Below are 23,969 nucleotides of genomic sequence, written 5' to 3'. Positions count from 1 at the left end.
GAAACATTCACTCTAGTTCAATTGAGCACCGTCAGTTAGAGTTAGAATGACACCAAAACTTGTAGCTGCGATATCTTGGCAATCGTAAGTCTTAAGATGACGGTTTAAAAGTGCCCAATTTAGAACCACTGGAGGCTATATATCAAGCCTTGTTAGGTCGAGCCTGGGCAGCTCATGCTCTGCTCTGCAAGCAATGCTGTTTTGGAGTATGTACTTGAAGCCCCGCCCACTCTTTGCCCTTATTTGTCATTGGTTTGTGTCATTGTCGATTGTAAATGCTGGCTTCTGATTCGTTATTAGGCTTGCTAGTCCCTCCTTAGTCTCACCTTGTCTTCTTTCGTAACGTTCCATGAGGACTGGCCCTTTCACTTCAGCTGTTACACGGTACCTCTTCTTTAGTCTGTAAGCACTATTTTCTTTAATGAGTTTCTCTTACTGCAGGAGGGCAGGAGGGTGTCTCATGCACAGTTGTGCCCACCGGCTTGTTTATTTAACTCATAGCAAACGGGGAGCTCTTCAGGGGCCATGGGAGACAGAAGGGGCAACTCAGCGATGCCTTCGAGCATTTGGAATGCAATAGGTCTCGCATTTGAAAGAGTTTAAGCGTTGGCATTGTAAAAACCAATGCCTTTTATTTGTGTTTTAAAAACCAAAACATAAATAAAAGGCATTGCCATTTATAATGCCAGTAGATCAAACTTGCGTAAATGCGAGACCTATTGCATTGCAGATGCTTGTTTTTGTCTGGCTTTGGGATTTATCTTAGCCTCGAGGAGACAGCAATGGACTGTCCTGGAGGTGTTGGTGCCAGAACTGCACAAAATACACTGGGCCAAATTCACAGATATTTTTTCCATATTTAAATCTGATCCACGCCAGGAAAAGATAGGAAAATGCGCAAAATTCATGAATGCCAGATTCACAGTGCTGCGAAAGATAAAACTCAGGACAGAACACACCACATGTTTTACTGCATCATTGTCATCATGCTCTCCTTCTTACCAGGAGATGCAGTGGCACATGTGAATTTTGGTGTTTACTGCTGCATTTGCACACATTTCAAAGTGGCAGAATTGTGAGTCAACCTGATGATCACGCACGTCGCCCACTTCCCAATGAGGCGTCAATTTAACCCCTTCCATGTGGGGCTAATTCCTCCACGGTGCGGGGGGGAGGGGGACCGCGCGCCGCGCTGCGGTGCTCGTGACGAGGCACAGTGGGGGGGAATTAGCCTCGCTTGGGCGTTCCGGGGCAGTTATGATGAGCTCAGATAGTCATGAGCACAGCTCCGCTGTGCCTCATGACGAGCTGAGCCGTCATGACTCCGCCCACTCCTGTAGAACGCCCGCACAGGAGGGGAATTAGCCCCGCTTGGGCGTTCCGCTGCAGTTATGACAAGCTCAGCTCGTCATGAGCACAGCTCCACTGTGTCTCATGACGAGTTGAGCTTGTCATGAGCACCGAAGGGGTTAATGCACTTTGTCCAGGAGTCGTTACACCTTATTAGAAATAGTTCTGATTCGCCACCATCATAATTTTTGATAAAACTCATAGTAGCGATACATATTTATATATATATATATATATATATATACACACACACACACACACATTGGTATTTTCATTGTGCCAGGACATGTGAATTTAGGCTGCTAGCCCACTCCTTTATTTGATTATTTTTGGACTATTCCTTCTGGTATATGGTTTCTGCTTGTAATAAAGAAGAACCAAAAACAATGTTACAATTTCCAGGCCAGGCGTATTGGCTTTGCCATTGCTTGTTTAAAAAATGTTAGAGTTTTGCACACAGGCAGCTCTTCACTGTGCTCCACGGTGGTCTGCCACTCTGGCCCCCTGACTGACAGACGCCTTACCTCTGCACTCACCCGGTTGTGTGCTCTCTGCTTGCAGGCTCCCAATACATGCGGACCAGTCTGTTTCTGGCGCGTTTGTATTTTTACGAACAGCAGTGTGTGGAGGTGGACGTGATGGTGCCCTGGTCCTCCGCACAGGAGAGCCCTGACCTGCAGGTGAAGGTAAGTGGGTGATGGAGATCACTGCACTGTTATCACTCTGACTCACACATTAAAATAAACTGGTTTTACCTACCTAATCTAATCCATCTGCAAGCTCACACTTCACACTACTCTCTGTAAAATGCATGAAACCCTTTTAAATAAACTCACAAACTTTATTTTATAGAACAGTCTCATTCTGACCCAAGACTTTGCCTAAAGTAACTTAAGCCAACCCAGTTCTGACGCCGGGGTAGCCTATAATAACTAGTTCCTGGCCAGTTTAGAAGTTAGCTGTAGGCTGTAGTAACTAGTATCCGGCCAGTTTAGACGTTAGCGGTAGCCTCTAGTAACTAATATCCAGCCAGTTCAAACATTAGAGGTAGGCTGTAGTAACTAGTGCCTAAACCTGGCCAGTTCAGACGTCAGAGGTAGGCTGTAGTAACTAGTACCTGGCCAGTTCAGAGGTAGCTTGTAACAAATAACTAGTATCGAGCCAGTTCAGACATTAGCAGTAGCCTGTAATAACTAGTATCTGTCATGTCCGGCCAGTTCTGACATTAGCAGTAGCCTGTAATAGCTTGTCTTTGGCCAGTTGAGCCATCAGAGGTAGCCTGTAATATATAGTATCTGGCCAGCTCTTGCATCAGATGTAGCCTGTAATAACTAGTTTCTCGCCTTCTGTGTCACCAGAGCTAGCCTTTAATATTTAGTGCCTGGCCAGCTCTGTCATCAAAGGTAGCCTGTAATAACTAGCATCTAGCCAGATCTTACATTGGAGGTAGCCTGTGATAGCTAGTATCTGCCCAGCTCTTACGTCAGATGTAGCTTGTAATAACTAGTATCTGGCCAGCTCTTACGTCAGACGTAGCTTGTAATAACTAGTATCTGGCCAGCTCTTACGTCAGATGTAGCTTGTAATAACTAGTATCTGGCCAGCTCTGACATTAGAGGTAGCCTGTAATAACTAGTATCTGGCCAGCTCTTACATCAAAGGTAACTTGTAATAACTAGCATCTAGCGAGCTCTTACATCAAAGGTAGCTTGTAATACCTAGCATCTAGCCAGCTCTTACATGAAAGGTAACTTGTAATAACTAGCATCTAGCCAGCTCTTACATCAAAGGTAACTTGTAATCACTAGCATCTAGCCAGCTCTTACATCGGAGGTAGCCTGTAATAGCTAGTATCTGGCCAGCTCTTACGTCAGATGTAGCTTGTAATAACTAGTATCTGGCCAGCTCTTACATTAGAGTTATTAACCACCACAGGGGCAGCCCTAATCACCTGAACCAGGGGCTGTGACTATTTTTCTTAACAAAGGTTCAGAATGTACATCAAAACTAACATATCACAAGAACAATAAAGTTGAAGAAAAAATATATAATAAAAAAGTAGAAAGTGAGAAAGTTTTTTTTGGCCCGTTTGAAGAATAATTCTAAAAGAAATATGTGTGTAATCATAGAAAAATATACAACATTTATTTATATTTAAAAGGTTGTACAAGACTCAGACATATTGTCGGTATAACAGAACAATTACAATACATATACAAAAAACCAAACAAGGGGCACACACAAAGAGGTTACATGAACATAAAAGTTCTAGAACTATACAAGAGCTCCTATAAACAAAAAGATTGTGTCCTCCTTAAGTTGTGGCCACAATAGCGTCGACGGCGTTTCGACCGGTGTCATTAGTACATGGTCATCCTCAGGACAATAAATTTGCTGAGCTTATCACCAACCAATTTCCACGTTGTAAAATCGAGAATAAGCAGAACCCAAGGTATGCTTGTATTAATAAAATTAAATTAACCATATGCTCGGGAGCCAATTATAAAGCTCCACTGACTTCAAAAAAGACTCTGCCGTAACTGATGCCAGAAGTAAACAACAAGCCTGTGTCGAAATTATCTGTTGAGAGTCCGCCAATATCGAGACGCCCAAACGAACATGAATTTAATTCGGGTTGGTAATAGTTTCGACGAGCCGCAATTCAGACTAGCCAGTGGAGCTTTATAATTGGCTCCCGAGCAATTGGTTAATTTAATTTTGATATGTTAGTTTTGATGTACATTATGAACCTTTGTTAGGAAAAATACTTACATTAGAGGTAGCCTGTAATAACTAGTATCTGGCCAGCTCTTACGTCAAAGGTAGCCTGTAATAGCTAGCTTGCTCTGATATCAGATATAGCCGTGATAACTGGTGCCAGGTGACCTTATCTATGGCACGCCTCCTGTGACATCACGACGCTCTGTAACACCCCAGCCCCGGCACAGAGTGTTACAGGCATCTCACTGAGAACAGTTGAGTCTTTCACTGGATGCCAGTGTTACTGTTTGGTATATGTTTCTAGAGTAGGCACTCAAGGTAAGTGCCTGCACTCTCTTCCATGGCAGGAGTAGGCATTGTTGTGCCACATTTCCTTCCTGCATCTCACAGGGCTCCCTTTCTGCTTCTTCCTAGGGCACTGTGATCTTTGAGTGCTTCGAAGCCCCTCCCAAATCGTCGGTGACCATCAAGGCCTACACAGCCCCCGGCGACAGTGAGGTGCTGAGCCATACCCACGTGGTGCCAGGTGAGCATTGCGTCGCAGTGCCAGGCACCTGAAGGCAGACATTAAGATAAGATGTAGTGGTAACAACTTTAATTTAGTGGTAATTATGATACATGACATCAAATATACGCACATTGTGAAGATCTGAATGTCTTAGGGGCACATGCATCAACTAAAATACCGGTAGCAAACTGGACGATTCGCAGAATGGGCCCCTTTGCGACCGGTATTTTGGCATTTGGGATGCATCAACTTAAATACAAATTCGCAAAATAGGTAATCGCAAAATGTTATATTCCCTAAATTGCAAATGCATTTAGGAAACGCTAATTACCATCAACTAAAAATTGATGGTAATTTGCAAAAACTTAGAAAAATGCACAAAAGTGCATTTTACAACGTGCCTTGTGGCGCAGGGGCATGTGCACACATGCCAATTTCTGGGATACATCTAGGTGTCCTTTTGGTCCTTGAAATTGCATGCGTAGTTTGCGAGTACCTATTGGGTACTCCCAATTTGCGCATGCAATTCCAATTCATTCCTATGGCCCTATTGGCACATAGGAATCGATGGAAAGCTCTTTCCTAATTGAGAATCTCAATTTGCTATTTGCAATTAAGGAATATGTAGGAATTGCTAATATTTTAGCGAAACCGACATGCATAAGCGATTGTGATTCCATAATTGCAATTCCAAAATAATCGCAATTAATGAATCGCAATTGCCTACCTTGATGCATGTCCCCCTTAGTGTCCTGAATGTGATTCTTACTGTGAGGGCACTGGTGCCCCGTCCCTTGGGAGCCGTCGGGTTGGTCTTCAGGTTAAATACATGGAGAACTTTATTGGTAAAATTGTGAATTTTTGAACTTTTAGGGCCATTTTTTTGCATAGCAATTATTTTTATTGCCATAAGTACTGAAAAATACCAGTGACATGCACTCCAAGCATGGACCCATATTCAGATAGAAATGTTGATTGCAATACATGCACCAATAACAAACAATCCAAATGTATAAGAAAAGGAGAAAAGAAAGAGATGAGTAAGAAAAAAAGCTAGAGAAAGAGGAAAGTGAAGTGAAGAAGGGCAGAAAGAAAAGAGGGGAAGGAAGACGAAACGACAAAGCGCGGACGAGAAGGCAGGTCAGTCGAACCCAAGTCCAGTAATGCGGGGCGAGGAGGCAATTTAAGAAAAGCGTAGCAAGCACGTGAAAGCATGTTCTTTTTTATAGCTTGAGTGCAGATTGCTAAACTCAAGACTAGCCCCCATTTTGAGGTTGCCTGCAGGGCCTGGTCGAATCATGGAGGAGTTGGGGGACAGAGTCACCATCGTTCACCGTATGATGGAAGGCGTCATTGCGGGAGCATGGGATTCAGGTGGGCGGGGCTCTGTTTAAGTCACCCCCGTGATTTTAATGTAAGAGGAATATTGGAGGCATTTGCCCTATCTGGGTGTCTGGCCTTTCCTCCAGTTTCTGCACCTCCACACTGCTTGGATGTGATACTGGTTAAGAAAGAAAATTAAGGTTGGGTGTTGGGAAGTGTGTCAGGTCACCTAATGTTTTGCTCCAGTGTCCTTTCCTTGGAGGATTACTTTTTTGTAGGAAGTGTCCTCCAGTGGTTGAGGGTCATTAACTACTTCCTTCAAGGTAGACAGTTAGGCCTGGGCGGTGAACTTCGCTCTGTTCGCGGAGTTTGTAGAGTTTTCTGAACTCCGCAGAGCTCGAGGAGTGCAGAAAACTCCGCTTCGCGATGTGCAACGAAGTTTTTTTCCCGCTCGCGAACGGTAAGTTTGTGATGGCGAACAGTAAGTTCGTGAGCGCGAGCTGCCGTTCAGGTAGAATTTCTACCCGAGCGGCAGAAATACCAGCACAAACTGCAGTTCGCACTGCACTCCGCAGGATCTATCGGATTTTTTTGTAACTTCACGGAGTTCCGTTTAGCAAAACTCTGCGAACTACGTACAGTCCTAGACACTTTGACATAGACCTACTGAAACCTACTCGCTGGTAGAGGCGGCTGTGGAACAACCCCCTCCAAGTCAGCGTTCCCCTGGAAGCAATGAGAGCACCTGGTGCACCACACGCACAAACCGGACAAGCATTGGCAACGCCAATCGGTTTGACGTATGAATGTAAGTGCCTTTTGAGCCATAAATGGGTTTAGACACTCAATAAATAATTATACACGAACGCTGTCATTCACCTTTGCACTCGTGCATCCATTCATCCATCCACTGACTAATTCTTGCATCCACCCTCTGACACATAGGTAATAAACCACACAAATGCAATGAAAAATGTGCATGTCAATTAAAGCCTTCAGAAGAGATTCTAGGAAGTTTTGCAGCGCAAATGTTCTACCCCGATGGTTTGTCAGAGGAGGTGAACAACCACAAAACCCATTTCTACAAAGGTAATCAGTGAAATGTCATGTAACAAAATAGTTGTTAGTAGGCTTTAGCCCTTTCGCTGCGGCAGCAATTCCGCCGCAGCACTATGGGGCGGGGGGGGGTGTCGCAAGGGGCTCCGATGCTTGTGACGGAACCGCTCCGTCACGCCCCTCAGGTGAGCTGTGCTTGTGACGGAGCGGTTCCGTCATGGCCCCGCCCGCTCAATAGAACGCGCCGCGCAGGTGCGAAATCAACGCTGCGCAGGCGCGGCGAGCGGGCCGTGATGGAACCGCTCCGTCACCAGCACAGCCCACCGAGGGGTGTGACGGAGCAGTTCCGTCACAAGCGTGGGAGGGGCTAATACATAGCAAAAACAGTAATAAAATGCCTATTGACTTTAGCATATGCTTTTTACAATAAATTGACTTTAAGAAATGTTTTTCACAATAAATGTCAGGCCTGCTGCCTTTATCGTAACCTTTCATAATAAACACATCAGACCGGTGACATTTGAAATACCTTTCCTAGTGAACCAATCAGGCTTCCTGCTGTCATTTGTTTATCACCATAACCAACTCAGGAACCTTTACTGAGATGAAGTTTCCCACAAGACAAGCATCCGGCAAAGCAAACGACTCTCTCTCCTGAAAGGGCCAAACATGGATTCTCACAGTGCAACTCTTCTGTACCTATGGTGTGTCTGGGGGATAACGAGCCCCAAAAACCTGCAACCTGGTAATCTGCGAGATTCTGTGTAACAAAATACCTCTCTATCAGGCACATGCATTAAGGTAGGATTTTGCGAATCCTTAATTGCGATGATTAAGGAATCTCAATTAAGGACTCGCAAAAGCCTATGCATGTAGGAATCGCTGTAAAGATAGCAATTCCTACACATTCCTTATTTGCGAGTCGCAAATAAAGAATGCCTTCCCATTCCTTCATATGGGCCTACAGGACTATAGGAATGAATGGGAAATTGCATGCGCAATTTGCGAGTACCAATAGGTCCTCGCAAATTGCGCATGCAATTTCAGGGTGCAAGGGTGTCAAAAGAACAACCTGTTGCACCCCTGAAATTGATCTGTGCACATATGTTGGACACACACATGCCCTAAGGGCATGTGTGTGTGCAACATGAAACTTTGAAAAATGCACAAAAATGCACAAAGTTCAACTTCGTGGTAATTTTCACCCCCTATGTGCGAAATCGCGAATTGTTTTACTTTAATGCATTGCATTTAAGGAATCCCAATTTGCGATTTCTTAAATGCAATCGCAATTTAAGTAATCGCAATTTAGAGATTACTTAAATTGCGATATTTGCATTTGGGATATTGCATCCCAAATGGAAAAATACCGGGAGAAAAGGTGCAGATTCTGAGAATCTGCCCGTTTGTGACCGTTTTTTCTTTCAATGCATGTGCCTGTATGAGCTTTAGTGCAGCGTAACAAGAGTCCACCTGTAAAAGCTGGTTGCCTTTTACCACAGTACGTCGGACTTACTTACATTATCCTGACTTTTCATTACAAATAGATCACACCTAAGGACTCTTACATAACGTTTCCCTGTGCCGGATCAGGCCTACAGCCTTTAACGTTGGCTTGACACTGTACCCAACCAAGGCGTACTGAAGCGTGCCAAATCTGGCAACCGTGAGGCATACGATTATAAAATTGCAAAACAACATACAACTTCTTTCAATATGGACTAACAGCAATTATCACAGTGAAATCCTCCTCCCGGAGTTCACCAGAGAGGGTGGCCAACGACAAACCCCTTACCTATCATGGTAACTTGTGAGATTACATGTAACCAAATGCATGTCTACTGCCTGTAAAATAATTAAGGCTCCCTGGACCCGATTCACAGAACTAACTTAAGACAAAATCCTAAACTTACTACTTTTGGTATTCACAGAAGTTAGGATTTTGTCTTAAGTTTGTCTTAAGACAGACTTAAGACTGACTTAAGACAAAATCCTAACTTAAGTCTGTTTTAAGGCAAATTTAAGACAAAATCCTAACTTCTGTGAATACCAAAAGTAGTAAGTTTAGGATTTTGTCTTAAGTTCGTTCTGTGAATCGGGCTCCCTGTTTTCCGCTTTTACTGATTTTTACAGATAAATGCAGACAGAAACATTCATTTTCTTGTCTGTATTTATTTTTAAACGTGGATAAAAACGGAAATTGGGTTGCTTTTTGAGTAATTCTGAATACTGTCTGCCATGACTGCCAGGCCAATAGATGTGTGGAATAATAGATAAGGGAGTTAAAAAAGAAAGGAATTTTCGTTAAGAGGCGTTAACAGCAGCAGATATGCACAAGGTTGATACTGAAATTTGCATATTTTTATATAAATGCACTGATTTATCTTCTACAGGTGTTTATATCACTGAAACATGGCAGGCATTCAAGCATGAGCGCATATTTATCGGTTAAATAAATGTGGAAATATACTTATTTCAGCTCAATTTTTTACACAAAAACTCAAGATGAATATGGATAAATACAGATGGAAATGGTAAAAAAAGAATTACCATAAAACCAGGATCACTAAATATAATATGATAGCAATCCACCCTTAGAGGCCTATTGGCTTCAACAAATGTTAAAGACACTAGTAACATATGTATGCACTCCTGCTTGGTGCTGATTTCACTCAGCCTGATACACCTACACTGTACGACACCGAATAAATACACGCAAAGGAAAAGGCCACAAGTGAATGACAAACACCACACCAGCTTTGTTTAAAAAAAAAAGTTATGTTGAAGGTTTATTTTTGTTAGGAAATGGTTAAAGGTTGTCTTATGGATGATCAAAGGGGACCCAAAGACTATATTGATGTTGAAGTTGAAGTTGGAAGGGATTTATATAGCGCTCTACTACCAAACGGTTTCTTAGCGCTGAGGACAGAAACTAAAAACTGAGGAGGAAGGGGAGTAGGAATTAAAGAGTATAAGCAGAAGAAAAGAGATGGGTTTTCAAAGCAGCCCGAAAATCCAGGTAAGAGGAAATAGATCTGAGTGTCAGGGGAAGTGAGTTCCAAAAGAGGGGGGCAAGTGTCGAAAATGTGGAGCCACCCGATTTCTTCTTACAAAATCGGGGGACTGAAAGAAGAAACTGTGTGGAAGACCGCAGATGTCTAGCCGGGACATATGCAGTGATCTTTGATCTAATGAAGGCAGGAGCGGTGCCAGCTAATGACATGTAGGTCAGGCAACCCAACTTGAAGAGTGAGCTCCTTTATAGGGAGCCAATGGAGAGTTTTAAGTAGAGGGGTGGTGTGACTAGATTTGGGGAGCCTAAAAATGAGACGCGCTGCCTGGTTTTGTATAAGCTGCAGCCGGCGACATTCATAGGCTGGAATGCCCACATATAGGGCATTACCATAATCTAGTCGGGACAGAATCATTGCCGAGATCACAAGTTTGAGGGCATCAGCTGAAAAGTAGCGTGAGACTTTCCGGATAATTCCTAAGCTGTCTGTCCACCGAATTAGCCAGTGAGGATCGAGGAGTACATAACATATGCCTCTGAACCCTTGGGAGTTCACCTCATATCTGGACCCCATAGTCCAGGAAAAGAACTCACATGGAGGGGCGGAGCGTTACCACTTGCTCAGGCTTACAACTGACTGTGGTAATAACAGGGCACTCTCACTTTCATCCCTGGGCCCTACTGGAAGGACTCCTGGGGTATTGGCATGACACCGCTATGGAGCTTTCTTGTGGTTGTTGTTTGCATCAAAGTCCTTTCAGTTGCTTTGCAACTCCACCAGCAACACAGAACAAGAGAAAACAAAGCATCACACCACGGGCCAGATGTAGGTAATCCCCGATTACCGATTCTTAAATACCGAATCATACTGATTCGGTATTTAAGAACTGGCAATCGGGATGTAGGTATATTTACCGAATCAATTACCGAATTGGTAAGATTCGGTAATTACCCAGAGGCCCATAGGAATCAATGTCAATTACCGAATCGGTAAATACTGATTCGGTAAAATTACCGAATTTACAAGGGGGACAGGGTGTCACTTTGAGACCCTGTTGTACCCCTGATTCAGGCTTGTGTGCAATGTGACACACATACATGCCCTTAGGGCATGTATGTGTGCCACATGGCACAGGCGTACATGCACAGATGTGCATGTACACAGGAATTCGTTATTTACCATGAGATAGTATTTCATGGTAAATAACGAATTCTTAAGGGCCTTTGGCACTATTTTAAGTGCCACCTACATCTGGAATTACCGATTCGGTAAATTTACAGATTCTGTAAAATTCGGGCCCCCTACATCTCAAAAACCAATTACCGGTCGGTAATTGGCGACCCACATCTGGCCCCACGTGCATTACATCAGCAATCACAAACATATCAATAAGGGTAAGTGGCAAAGTGTGTCTCGCTGAAAAGGATCACCCAGAGAGGAGTTACTGCCAGGCTTGCTTCTCCGAAGCAAGGACTTTAAGTACTCAGGGGCAGATTTACAATTACTGGCGCATCCCTGCTAATTAGCAGGGATGCGCCAGTTATTGTGCGCATCAGCTCCGCCATCCATGACGCACCGCATTGTGGGGCAAAACCGGCACAGATGCGTGACGCATCTGTGCCATAAAGGTGGCGCATTGCTGGAGTTGCGTTGCAAGCGCGACGCATCTCCAGCAATGCTCTGGGGGGGCCTATTCTTCCAATGCTGCGTCAAGCCTTACGCCTGCTTCAAGCAGGCGCAGGGTTTTGACGCAGCATGGCCCTAAAAGTGACTGAGTGAAATCTTGTAGATTTCACTCAGCCACTTTTAGGAGGCGTTCCTGCGCAGGAACGCCCCCTCCTGCGCAAGAATGCCTTCTTATGGCGCAGGGCTTTACAACGTGATGCATCTCCCAGATGCGTCACGTTGTAAATACCCCGCACCATGGCGCATCTTTTGCGCCGCCGCTGCGTCACAAATGTGACACAACCGCGGCGTAAAAGAGGCGCAAGGGGCTTGTAAATATGCCCCAAAGTGCTTGTTTACGCCCCGCTTGCAGGATTTCAAAACACATAAATATAAGGCATTGTCATTTACAATGCCAATAGCTCAAATGCGCGACCTATTGCATTGGTTTACCTGCAGGCTGCACTCGGGTTTGTGCAGCAGGACACAGCCCACCGAGCTATCTTCTGGCCTTTGGCACCTGTTCTGTCCCGGAGGTTGACTGGAGACATTACTGACTTGATGAAGGAAACAGGGAGATGTATGTTACGCACTATCTGAACAGATGTGGCATGTCGCGGATGTGTAGACAGCACGTGACCTATTGTCGGAGGGCTCTGTCATGTGACGTGTGAAAGATGCTGCGTCTGGGGAAGGAGTGTTTATTCCTGGGGGGACACTATGCAGAGCTTGTCTGTGAAAGGCCTGGCCTCCTGAGAAAGGACTGCGCGACCCTCTGACCCGGAAGCTGTTACAGGCTGGATCTGTTGCAGAGAGACAGATGCGCAGTAATCCAGCTCACCCCAGACACGTCATCACGCTGCCGGTGACAGGTAAGAAACTTCGAGAGTGACCGAGAGGGAACTCGGCTCACGCCTCAGAAAAGAGAGCTAGCGCCTTTTTTGTGGGAACTCCGAGGCGGGCCAGTAGGGCGGGGGAGAGCCAGGCATATGTCAGGGCAGTGCCTACTCAAGAGACCCCAGGGGGTGTGCCAGACGGGTAGGGACAGAGCCATTCACATGCCAGGGTGAGCCCCACCCTGGACCCAGGGTCCTGGCACACTGGCAGGACATGCCTGGACCAGGGGTCCTAGGGTAATACCCAGAAGGGCTGGGGAGTAGTCACTCATGGTGGTGGTAACTATGCCAGGGTGAGCCCCACCCAGGACCCAGAGTCCTGGCACACCGGCGGGACACGTCTGGACCAGGGGTCCTAGAGTAAGACCCAGAAGGGCTGGGGAGTAGTCACTCATGGTGGTGATAACCATGCCAGGGTGAGGCAAACCCAGGGCCCCAGAGTCCTGGCACACTGGCGGGACACGCCTGGACCAGGGGTCCTCGGATGCACCAGCGGGGCTGGGGAGTAGTCACTCATGGTGGTGATAACCATGCCAGGGTGAGCCCCACCCAGGACCCAGAGTCCTGGCACACTGGCGGGACACGCCTGGACCAGGGGTCCTCGGATGCACCAGCGGGGCTGGGGAGTAGTCACTCATGGTGGTGATAACCATGCCAGGGTGAGGCCCACCCTGGACCAGGGTCCTGGCACACTGGCGGGACACACTTGGACATGGGGTCCTTGGAGGGACCCAGAAGGGCTGGGGAGTAGTCACTCATGGTGGTGGTAACTATGCCAGGGTGAGCCCCACCCAGGACCCAGAGTCCTGGCACACTGGCGGGACACGCCTGGACCAGGGGTCCTTGGATAGACCCAGAAGGGCTGGGGAGTAGTCACTCATGTCATGGTAAGGTCTTATTAGGACCCTCCAGAGAGTGGGACAGAAAGAATGGGATCGATTCATTCTCATGCCAAGATGAGCCCCACCCAGGACCCCAGAGTCCTGGCACTCTGGCGGGACACGCCTGGACCGGGGGTCCTTGGATGGACCAGCGGGGCTGGGGAATAGTCACTCACTTTTCATGGTACGCCCTTCTCAGGACTCCCCAGAAGGTGGCCCGGCAAGAATGGCAGAGTCATTGACATGCCAGGGTGAGCCCCCACCTTGGATGCCCACTCTCAGAGGTTGGGGCACGAGGGAAAGAGCAGTCATTCACAATACCTGAATAAGTCCGGTCCATGGGTTCTACCGGATGGACCAGCAGGGCAGGGTCACTCGCACGTCATGGTAGGCCCTCAAGACCCCAGACGGTGGGCCAGAAGAAATATGAGAATGGCACCCCTCCCTGGGGGGCCCAGGAGATGGTATGACAGCTCCTTGGCCAAGGTCTCAAGCTCTGAGGGGTCTTCGCTTTACACCCCCTTGAAGCTCTTTCTTCATTAGCAGGCAGAAAATGGCGGGGGCGGGGGGAGAAGCTGGTCGGGGTCTCCCTGGACCACCAAACGGCTCGTGACTCTTTCATTTCTTTCTGCCATCCCTGGGGAAGCCGCGCATCTTTGGAAAGGCCTCCTCCTCTGCTCTGGCCGCCGACTAGATTCAGGGGGAACCCCTTATTTTGGGCAGAAACTCTCTTTGTGGCATATTCGCACGGGACACAAAATAAACTGTAAATTGTCGAATCTCTGTTTTCCTTTCGTGGAGACATTACAATGCATCGCGAAACCAGGACATCAGTTCTAGGCCTGGGCGTATTTCGCAGAGTTTTGCTAGGCGGAACTCCGCGAAGTTACAAAAAACTCAGCAAAGTTCAGCGAGTGGCGGAGTGCAGTGTGAACTGCAGTTTGTGCTGGTATTTCTGGCGCTTGGGTAGAAATTCTACCAGAGCGGCAGCTCGCGCTCGCGAACGTAGTGTTCTCGATCGTGAGTGGAGAAAAAACTCTGTTGCCCATCGCATAGCTGAGTATTCTGCACTCAACGAGCTCTGCGGAGTGCAGAAAACTTTGCAAACTCTGCGAACGGAGCGACGTTCATCGCCCAGGCCTAATCAGTTCACGAGTTTCCATCTATGCAGTCCCAGAGCCCTAAAGAGGCACACTGTCCCCTTTGGTAAATCCACCTGTTACGGTTGAAATTTTGATGTTAATTAAATTAACTTTAATTTTTCCTACACAATGTGAAGAAATGGCTTCCAGTACAATGTCACGAAAACGAGATTTTTATAGACTCTTGACACTCAATTTACACAGGTGCTCACTTTTGCCTGCACCAACTGGAGGTGTAAAATCCAGGGGGAAGGTTTCCCACACAGTTTTGACTTCGGGGGTGTTCCGTGCCTTCCAAAGGCCACAAGTTGCCGCTCCATAGAAATACCCAGGCGTCTGCTCCTGAAGCAAACCTTAGAACCGGTAAAGGACGCGGTGCTGACTGGTTTGCAAGTTCAAGATCATTTCAAATATTCACCTGAGTGACGTCATGTCATGACACTACAATTCACCTCGAGATGACGTTAGTGCAGGATAGAAGTCAAGCGGCTGTTCCTCCTCTTGCATCTCTTTGTCTAAGCATGTGGGAGAGAAAAAGAAAACATTTATAGGAGGCAGGTCTGTCAAGTATTTTTGTTGGCAAAGTTTCTTCAAAGTTCCACATTTTCACTCTTTTGTGAAGTTTACAAAGTTTCCCTGTTTATTTAACCTGCTCGAAGTGCTAATGAATTCCCCCTGGAATTGGTAAAGATAGCCCCCTCTGATCCTCGCCCTGACGTCACTGTGTGCACCTCCTCCCTCCAGCCACAGGACTGCAGGCCCGCACTCTTCCACTGAGTAGTAAAGCTGCCCTCATCTTCGTATCTGTGCCATGGTAACCCAGGGGCATCCACACACGATGCCACTGCCTCAGTTCTCAGACTCGTCTTTCTGCTGCATACTACACACGCACACACACTTGGCATACACGCACGGCGTCAGTACGAGGTTCCAGGCAGACACCCAAGTGGACCCTTGCGTGGGACAGCCAGCGAGTCACACTCTCAATGGTTAAAAAAACAAGCATTTGCAATGCAATAGTTCTCGCATTACTGAATGTTTGAGCTATTGGCGTTGCATTAATATTTGCAACACAAAGGCGGCACGTAGTCCTTAAGCTCGAAATGTTTAAGGATAAAGCTCAAGACACAATTGATGGACGGAATGCAGAACAAATCAAAACATTCAGCCCTAGTCAAAGGATCTGGGTTAAATCCATCGTTCTTTAGCTCACCATGCCACCCCAGTTTAGACCCGGCCATATGCAAATCAGTCTAGACACTGTGCCTCATGGTAACAGTCCAGCACGAACTGCCAAGCCAGGTCCGCCCTTGACCGGAAACAAACATCCTAGGACCGGTTTCGGGGTTCACCCCTCTTCAGCCAGGAAAGCTTGATTCCAGTGGCACAGTGAGCCTAGGACCCACGTCATGGCATAACTGGCGCACTTAAGGCGAGAAGCAAAAGACATACAATTAATGAACGGAATACAGAACAAATCTAAAATTCACCCCCAGTCAATAGATCTGGGTTAAATCCATCATTCTTATGCTCACCATGCCACCCCAGTTTAGACCTGGCCATATGCAAATCAGTCTAGACACTGTGCCTTATGGTAACAGTCCAGCACGAACTGCCAAGCCAGGTCCGCCCTTGACCGGAAACAAACATCCTAGGACCGGTTTCGGGGTTCACCCCTCTTCAGCCAGGAAAGCTTGATTCCAGTGGCACAGTGAGCCTAGGACCCACGTCATGGCATAACTGGCGCACTTAAGGCGAGAAGCAAAAGACATACAATTAATGAACGGAATACAGAACAAATCTAAAATTCACCCCAGTCAATAGATCTGGGTTAAATCCATCATTCTTTTGCTCACCATGCCACCCCAGTTTAGACCTGGCCATATGCAAATCAGTCTAGACACTGTGCCTCATGGTAACAGTCCAGCACGAACTGCCAAGCCAGGTCCTCCCTGGACCGGAAACAAGCATCCTAGGACCGGTTTCGGGATTACACCCCTCTTCAGCCAGGATAGCTTGATTCGAGTGGCACAGTGATGGATTGAGGCCCAGATCCCTGTACTGGGGTGAATGTATGACATTGTTTTGCATTCTGTCCATCAACTGTTGTTTTTGCATTTGTCACCCCGAGTGGGACAGGGATGCTCAGACGTGAGTACCGTGCTCTCCATGGCACTGGAATCAAGCTATCCTGGCTGATGAGGGCTGAAAGCCCGAAACCGGTCCTAGGATGCTTGTTTCCAGTCCAGGGAGGACCTGGCTTGGCAGTTCGGGCTGAACTGTTCCCATGGGGCACAGGGTCAAGCCTGATTTGCATATGGCTAGGTTCAAACTGGAATGGCATGGTGAGCAAAACACAATGGATTTAGGCCCAGATCTCTGTACTGGGGGGAATGTATGACATTGTTCTTCATTCTGTTCATCAACTGTTGTTTTTGCATTTGTCACCCGAGTGGGACGGGTATGCTCAGACGTGAGTCCCGTGCTCTCCATGCCACTGGAATCAAGCTAACCTGGCTGATGACGGCTGAAAGCCCGAAACCGGTCCTAGGATGCTTGTTTCCAGTCCAGGGAGGACCTGCCTTGGCAGTTCGGGCTGGACTGTTGGGGGCACAGGGTGAAGACTGATTTGCATATGGCTAGGTTCAAACTAGAATGGCACGGTGAGCAAAAATACTATGGATTTAGGCCCAAATCTCTGTACTGGGGTGAATGTATGACATTGTTCTGCATTCTGCCCATCAACTGTTGTTTTTGCATTTGTCACCCCGAGTGGGACGGGTATGCTCAGACGTGAGTCCCGTGCTCTCCATGCCACTAGAATCAAGCTATCTTGGCTGATGAGGGCTGAAAGCCCGAAACCGGTCCTAGGATGCTTGTTTCCAGTCCAGGGAGGACCTGGCTTGGCAGTTCAGGCTGGTCTGTTCCCATGGGGCACAGGGTCAAGACTTATTTGTATATGGCTAGGTTCAAACTGGAATGGCATGGTGAGCAAAAAAACGAAGGATTTAGGCCCAGATCTCTGTACTGGGGTGAATGTATGACATTGTTCTGCATTCTGTCCATCAACTGTTGTTTTTGCATTTGTCACCCCGAGTGGGACGGGTATACTCAGACGTGAGTCCTCTGCTCTCCTTGCAACTGGAATCAAGCTATCCTGGCTGATGATGGCTGAAAGCCCGAAACCTGTCCTAGGATGCTTGTTTCCAGTCCAGGGAGGACCTGGCTTGGCAGTTCAGGCTGGTCTGTTCCCATGGGGCACAGGGTCAAGACTTATTTGTATATGGCTAGGTTCAAACTGGAATGGCATGGTGAGCAAAAAACGATGGATTTAGGCCCAGATCTCTGTATGGGGGAATGTATGACATTGTTCTGCATTCTGTCCATCAACTGCTGTTTTTGCATGAGTATAAAGCTCGGCATGCCACCATTGCTACAAAAGTAAAAGTAAAACAAATGGTGGCCGCCCGCCTTATTTTACTTTTAAAGTAATTGCACTTAAGATGTTTAAAGCTAAAGCACTTCAGGGCTTCAAACAGTAAGAAAATGCTATAATTGAAATGCTTCAATTCAGTGCGGTGGCGAGGCACTGGCATATATTTTTTCCAATAGCGCCTTCTGCTCTGTATACCATACACTGGGTGTTGTCTTTCTGAAACAATGTAGTGCAAATTGCCTAGCTGCATCGGTTACACCAGCCACCCGAGTGGTGCTGAGGATGATGCAACTGCTCAACTGCCTCCACTGTCACCGGCAAAAAATGCAAATTCTTTTCTGCATTACTCATATTTTAAAACATCAACACATGCAAAGCCATCTATTGCAGGGGCCTCTCTGTTGTTGTATGTATGAGTTAAGAAAACAGAAGGTTGACATCAGCATTCCCGTTTGAGAGGATGAGTTACTGCTTGTCCCTCTCTCTCTCTCTCTCTCTCTCTGTCAACAGAGAGAGAGAGAGAGAGAGAGAGAGAGAGGGGGAGAACAAGCCAATTGGCTGCAAGTCTGTTGCTAATTGGTGGAGGAAGAGGAGGGGAGAGAGGAGGGCCCCACCAGCTGAACAGAGCATCTGTGATAGGGGAGGCAGACCATGAAAAGCATGCTGCTAAATGCTAGAGGCGCAGGAGGGCGATAGGTAATACGGTGCGCATCAGTGAGCAAATCAAATAACAGTGTGTTGGTGAATGTACTTCTGCATGAATGAAAACATGGTAGAAAGGAAGCGATATTGCTAAGTTAATACCTGTACTAGACAAATTAATTGATATGGTTTCCTTCCAGGGGCCGGTTCATTCATCATTGTGTATGAATGAATGTTATGATTTATAAATCTAAAAGCTGTTTATATAGAGAGAATGGTGTCCAAAAGCGCCTAAAACCTGAATGTAGTCTAAAATGATTTCAGTCTTCCAACCAAGCACACCCTTGCTCTCTAGCACAGTCTCCATCTGATAATGATGTTCGCTGCTTGGAAATTGAGATTTAAGTACTATTCACATGCACATGTAATTTTCAATTTGCTGTCACGCTGTTTGGTGCTTTGGTTTCCGCAAGAATCATTCCACAACAAAATAGCATAACTGTTATAATCCCCTACATTTACCATCATTGCTAAAATACTCTCAGCCCTCTTTCATAAACTCATTTAGCATTTCTTGACGTTCCTGCATGGTCGGACAGGGCGTATGATGCTGCTGCTGTACTTCCTCTCTTCTGCTCCCAGGAAAATCCTGCAGCATTTCTGAGGAGAATGTGCAAAAAAAAAAAACAAGCGGTCTGCACTTTTGAAGCACTCGTGCTTGTGGCGGCATCCACCTTGCGGGAGCGAGCAGCGACGTGCAGGGGCCATCTGTTTGTAGTTAACGTGACCGCGCAGCTGCTCGATCTCGCAAGGTGGATGCCGCCACAAGCACGAGTGCTTGAAAAGTGAGAAACGATTCCTAAAGGCCCTCTCCTAGTGTAGCGCATGCGCGCTGCCTAGGCGAGACCTAAAAAGTCCTAGTCACACTATCCATCTCAAAATGTGGATTCTACCACCTCTGGTTTATGTGCTGCTCCTAGAACAGGAACAGGAGCCCTCTGTCCATTCTGAGGGAACGCTCAGGTGCACCCCTCCAGATCACATGAGAGCCTGGACCTCACACAGTCAAGGACTGACCCATACCTCTGCGCACACGCTAGATTGGCGTGAAGCCAGGGTCAGAATAAAAGTCAGGATACCAGATACACTCAGTTGTGCGCTTAGGGCAGAGGAACATGACAAGATACTATACAGGAGTAATTCCCATCCCAAAAGACATCTGTCGTCTACAACAGCAAACTCAAAATTGAAACCACCATCCTCGTGATGCACTCATCCACACGCATCATGATGTCATAACATGACGTTCACATAAGCCTGCGTCATGACCCTTGTGTACATCTGCGCGGCCAGTTTTACATAGGTTTTTTTAAAATAGAAAGCCCAATACAAGAATGCCAGCCATGCTTGTGCATGCTTCATGATGCCTCCGCAGGCATGCAAATAAAAACAAAAAAGCATTGGCAAAGTCAACACCCTGCATTTTAGAGCTGAGACCTCTCAACCCAATGCTTGGTTTTATAAGATGCTACATCCCAGCTCGTGTTGTCTCACAGCACTCAGGAGGAGTGTTTGGAACCCTGTGTGAATGCATCTATTTATGTGAATTGCAAATGCCATTTTGCTCTTGTAACAAAGGCAAAATGAGTCACACTGGACACGGAAATAGCTTTGTGAATGAGCCCCAAATAAATGAATGTGATACGCTGCGATCTTCTTTATTATTTAACAATATAATAGAACAATATTTACATCACTTATTCTCAGTCGTAGGACATCACTCAGCGATATGTTGGAGTAACTACTGACTCCATTGTTTTGCTATTTTGCAGAACCTATGATTTAACTAATCGAAATACTGGCTGCTAAAACATAAGCAACTGGTTGTCCGTCCAGGAAAACTCACAGTATACATTTTCCTTTCATTGCTCTGATCTTTCTACTAGGGAGTGTGATTTCACTCACTGTGATGTTGGAGGGTTTCCATTTCATGGTTATGAGATAATACTTTCTCTTATGTTGATGTGTATTGTAGGGGAAGTGACGTGATGCCATTGAGCAGTTTCATAGTTGATGTGATTTTAGTTCCTGTCTTACCATCAACTGGTTTTTGATTGCATTTGGTACTGCATTCAGCGATGCCATCAAAATCCTTTGTACGGTGCATGTGATGTCACTTCCTTTGACAACCTCGAATGTTTTCATGAGGACTGTGATGTTGTTTCCTGTGATGCCATTGAGATGTTCATAGAGTGTGTGATGTCACTTCCTTTGATGTCATCGAGCAGCTTCATTTGGTATGCAATGCCACTTCCTGTGGCATTGTTCTGTTTCCTGTGATGCCACGCAGATGTTGATAGTGTATGTGATGTCATTTCCTTTGACGTCATCTTGCAGTTTGATATGGTGCAGGATATTGCTTTCTGTGACAACATAGAGCAGTTTCATGGTGTTTGTGAAGTTGTTCCCTGTGATACCACTCATATGTGCCCTACAGCGTGTGATGTCACTTACCCTACCCCAGTGGTTTTGGTGATGCCAATAGCAGTGTTTCTTTCGGGGCACATGCTTTTAGTATGGTCAGCTCAATGCCAGGATGGAGTTGATCAGTTTACTGCTAGAAACCTCTGTGACGAAGTCTCCGCTTCTCTCTTTGCAGGTTGCGAGCTAGAAATTCTCCGACAGAAGACCAGGACCTGTGAAGGTGGGTCATCACTGGGTCCTCCTGAACCCCTCTTTATTCTGTGCTCTTCGCCCTGGGTTGAGGCCAGGGTACTGCTCTTCTGTCCCATCGCTTCATTCATCGGTGTTTCTGGAAGCAGGCGTTAATAACACGCCGTTCAGCAGTGGATGTCTGACCCTGACCAATGCAGTCTTCTCCTGATGCGACTTCTTTACCCACAGACCCATCATGGTCACAAGGTTTACCTATGCTTTCTATTCAGGATTAGGCCTGGGCGGTGAACTTCGCTCCGTTTGCAGTTTGCTGAGTTTTCTGCACTCCGCGGAGCTCACGGAGTGCAGAAAACTCCGTTTCGCGATGTGCAGCAGAGTTTTTTTCCCGCTTGCGATCAGGAATGGTAAGTTCACGATCGGTAAGTTTACGAGCTCGAGCTGCCGTTCGGGTAGAATTTCTACCCAGGCGGCAGGAATACCAGCACAAACTGCAGTTCGCACTGCATTCTGCCACTCGTGGAACTTCAGAGAGTTTTTTTGTAACTTTGCGGAGTTCCGCGTGGAAAAACTCAGCAAACTACGCCCAGGCCTGTTCAGGATACCATGGCCCACAGTGACTCTCCCAGGCCTTCACTGTTCCTATCTTAACCACTCCTGTGGGGTCTGCTCTGGTCATGCACCCCCCAGTGTTCACTTGTGTAGCTTCCTGAATTTCTTCTAGGTGGACCTGGTGTTAACGCACATGTGATCTGAACTGTCAACAATCTTTATTTATCCCCGTGGATATGCCCCCTGAACTGGAGACAATCCCTTACTTCCTACCACCAGAATGGGCACAATGGCCTCTATGGGCCCGATTCACAGAACTAACTTAAGACAAAATCCTAAACGTACTACTTTTGGTATTCACAGAAGGCATTTAGTAGTAGTAAAGTTAAGATTTTAACTTAAGTTTGACTTAAGACAAACTTAAGATAAACTTAAGACAGACTTAAGACAGACTTAAGACAGACGTAGGACAAACTTAAGACAAACTTAAGACAGACTTAAGACAGACGTAAGTTAGAGTTTTGTCTTAATTCTGAGTTAAGTCTGTCTTTAGTTTGTCTTAAGTCAAACTTAAGACAAAATCCTAACTTTCCTACTACTAAATGCCTTCCGTGAATATCAAAAGTAGTAAGTTTAGGATTTTGTCTTAAGTTAGTTCTGTGAATCGGCCCCTCAGTGTCCCCTAGACCCTTTATCATAACTTTACTCCTCTAGTAACAACTTTCTTCATGCTCTTCCCATAGCCCTTTTACTTCAGTTCCCAGTTTGAGACCACACAGCACATTTACTCCACCCTCCCTCTACTGTTTGTTGGCTTGTGCCCTCCTCCTGGCCTTCTGCTGCTTTTTCTGTTTTGTGAGTCCAGCTGCAGAAATGTACATTAGACTGAGGGGAGGCAAAGTGCCTCGGTCTGGATGGGACAATCAAAGCACAAAGAAACATGGCCGCCGGTCCTACCATGTCTATGACGGTGTGTTCAACATTTTTACCCTCCGTTCTCCATTTGTTTTTCTTTGCTAGTTCTGGCCCTGTTCTGTGTTACTCTTTGGGTTTGGGATGTTAAGTTTTTTTTTCATGCATTTTCTTTCATATTTCTCGAATTTCTGCTATGGAGGTTTCTCCATCACCCCCATTTTTATAGTAATTTGGAATACACGTGGGAACCTCATTCGCCCTAACTGGAGCGCCTCGTTATTGTGGAACCTAGAGAAAAGTTTGTGGGGCAAGGTCCTTACTGACCCCTACCGAAGTCTCTGACCCTTTACCTGCACAGTTAGGCAGGAAGCTCCAGCCACTACCTGGTGATGCATATGTATGCACTATGTTGACCCCTGCTTTCTGTCTGCCTCTCTCTTCTACTCAATCCGCTTCCCTGGCCTCCTCAAAGTGGGTGTCCAGTCTTTGAATTCTGACCGCCCACCCTTGACCTCTGGGCCTCATTTATTAGAAGTGACGTATCGCTGCGTGAAAGCAGCGATGTGTCACTTCTCAGTGCGCCCTCCTTGTGACACCAATGATGCGTCATATTTACTGTATAACGCATCATGTCGCAAGGAGTTACAGATACGTTAGTATTTCTGACGTATCTGTAGGCGCAAAAGTGACGCATTGCTGGAGTGTGTCACAAAAGAGATGCAACTCCTGCAATGTGTCCTTTCACATGGGTCAAGGCCCATGTGAAAGGGCCTACGTCAGTCTTACGCCTGCTGTGAGGCAGGCGTAAGATATTGACGCATTTGCGTCCTAGAAGTGACGCAGTGAAACCTCATACATTTCACTGCATCACTTCTACGACCCTTTCTTGCGTCAATACGCCCCCCTTGCATACATTATACCTGGCGGCGGTATAGTGTGGCGCAGGGGTTAACAAAGTGACGCATCTACCTAGATGCGTCACTTTGTAAATATGGCGCAACAAGGTGCATTTTGTACGCCACTGGCGCGTCACAAGAAGTGACGCACAAGCGGCGTAAAACTGACGCATGGCCTCATAAATGAGGCCCTCTGTGTCCATCAGTGGGTGGATGGACCTTGAGGCTGTCTTCCAACGCCTCACCCTCAAGACCCTCTCGGTCATCTCAGGATGGGGGGAGGTAGCTCTATGGTGCAT

At 46.5% G+C, this 23,969-nt stretch overlaps 1 protein-coding gene across 3 annotated transcripts in view; it reads left to right on the top strand.

Moving 5' to 3' along the window:
* IL17RC (interleukin 17 receptor C) overlaps positions 1-23,969 on the top strand; it is a 259,633-nt gene that overhangs the window by 110,106 nt on the left and 125,558 nt on the right. For all 3 annotated transcript variants that reach the window (XM_078661840.1, XM_078661839.1, XM_078661838.1), the window contains 3 exons: positions 1,912-2,036; positions 4,486-4,597; positions 21,294-21,338. In XM_078661840.1, the coding sequence (XP_078517966.1) occupies positions 1,912-2,036; positions 4,486-4,597; positions 21,294-21,338 (282 nt within the window). The remainder of the gene's footprint in view (positions 1-1,911; positions 2,037-4,485; positions 4,598-21,293; positions 21,339-23,969) is intronic.

Source organism: Lissotriton helveticus, chromosome 9, assembly GCF_964261635.1.
Source record: "Lissotriton helveticus chromosome 9, aLisHel1.1, whole genome shotgun sequence".
Classification (NCBI taxonomy): domain Eukaryota; kingdom Metazoa; phylum Chordata; class Amphibia; order Caudata; family Salamandridae; genus Lissotriton; species Lissotriton helveticus.
This window is presented reverse-complemented; position numbering and strand designations above follow the sequence as displayed.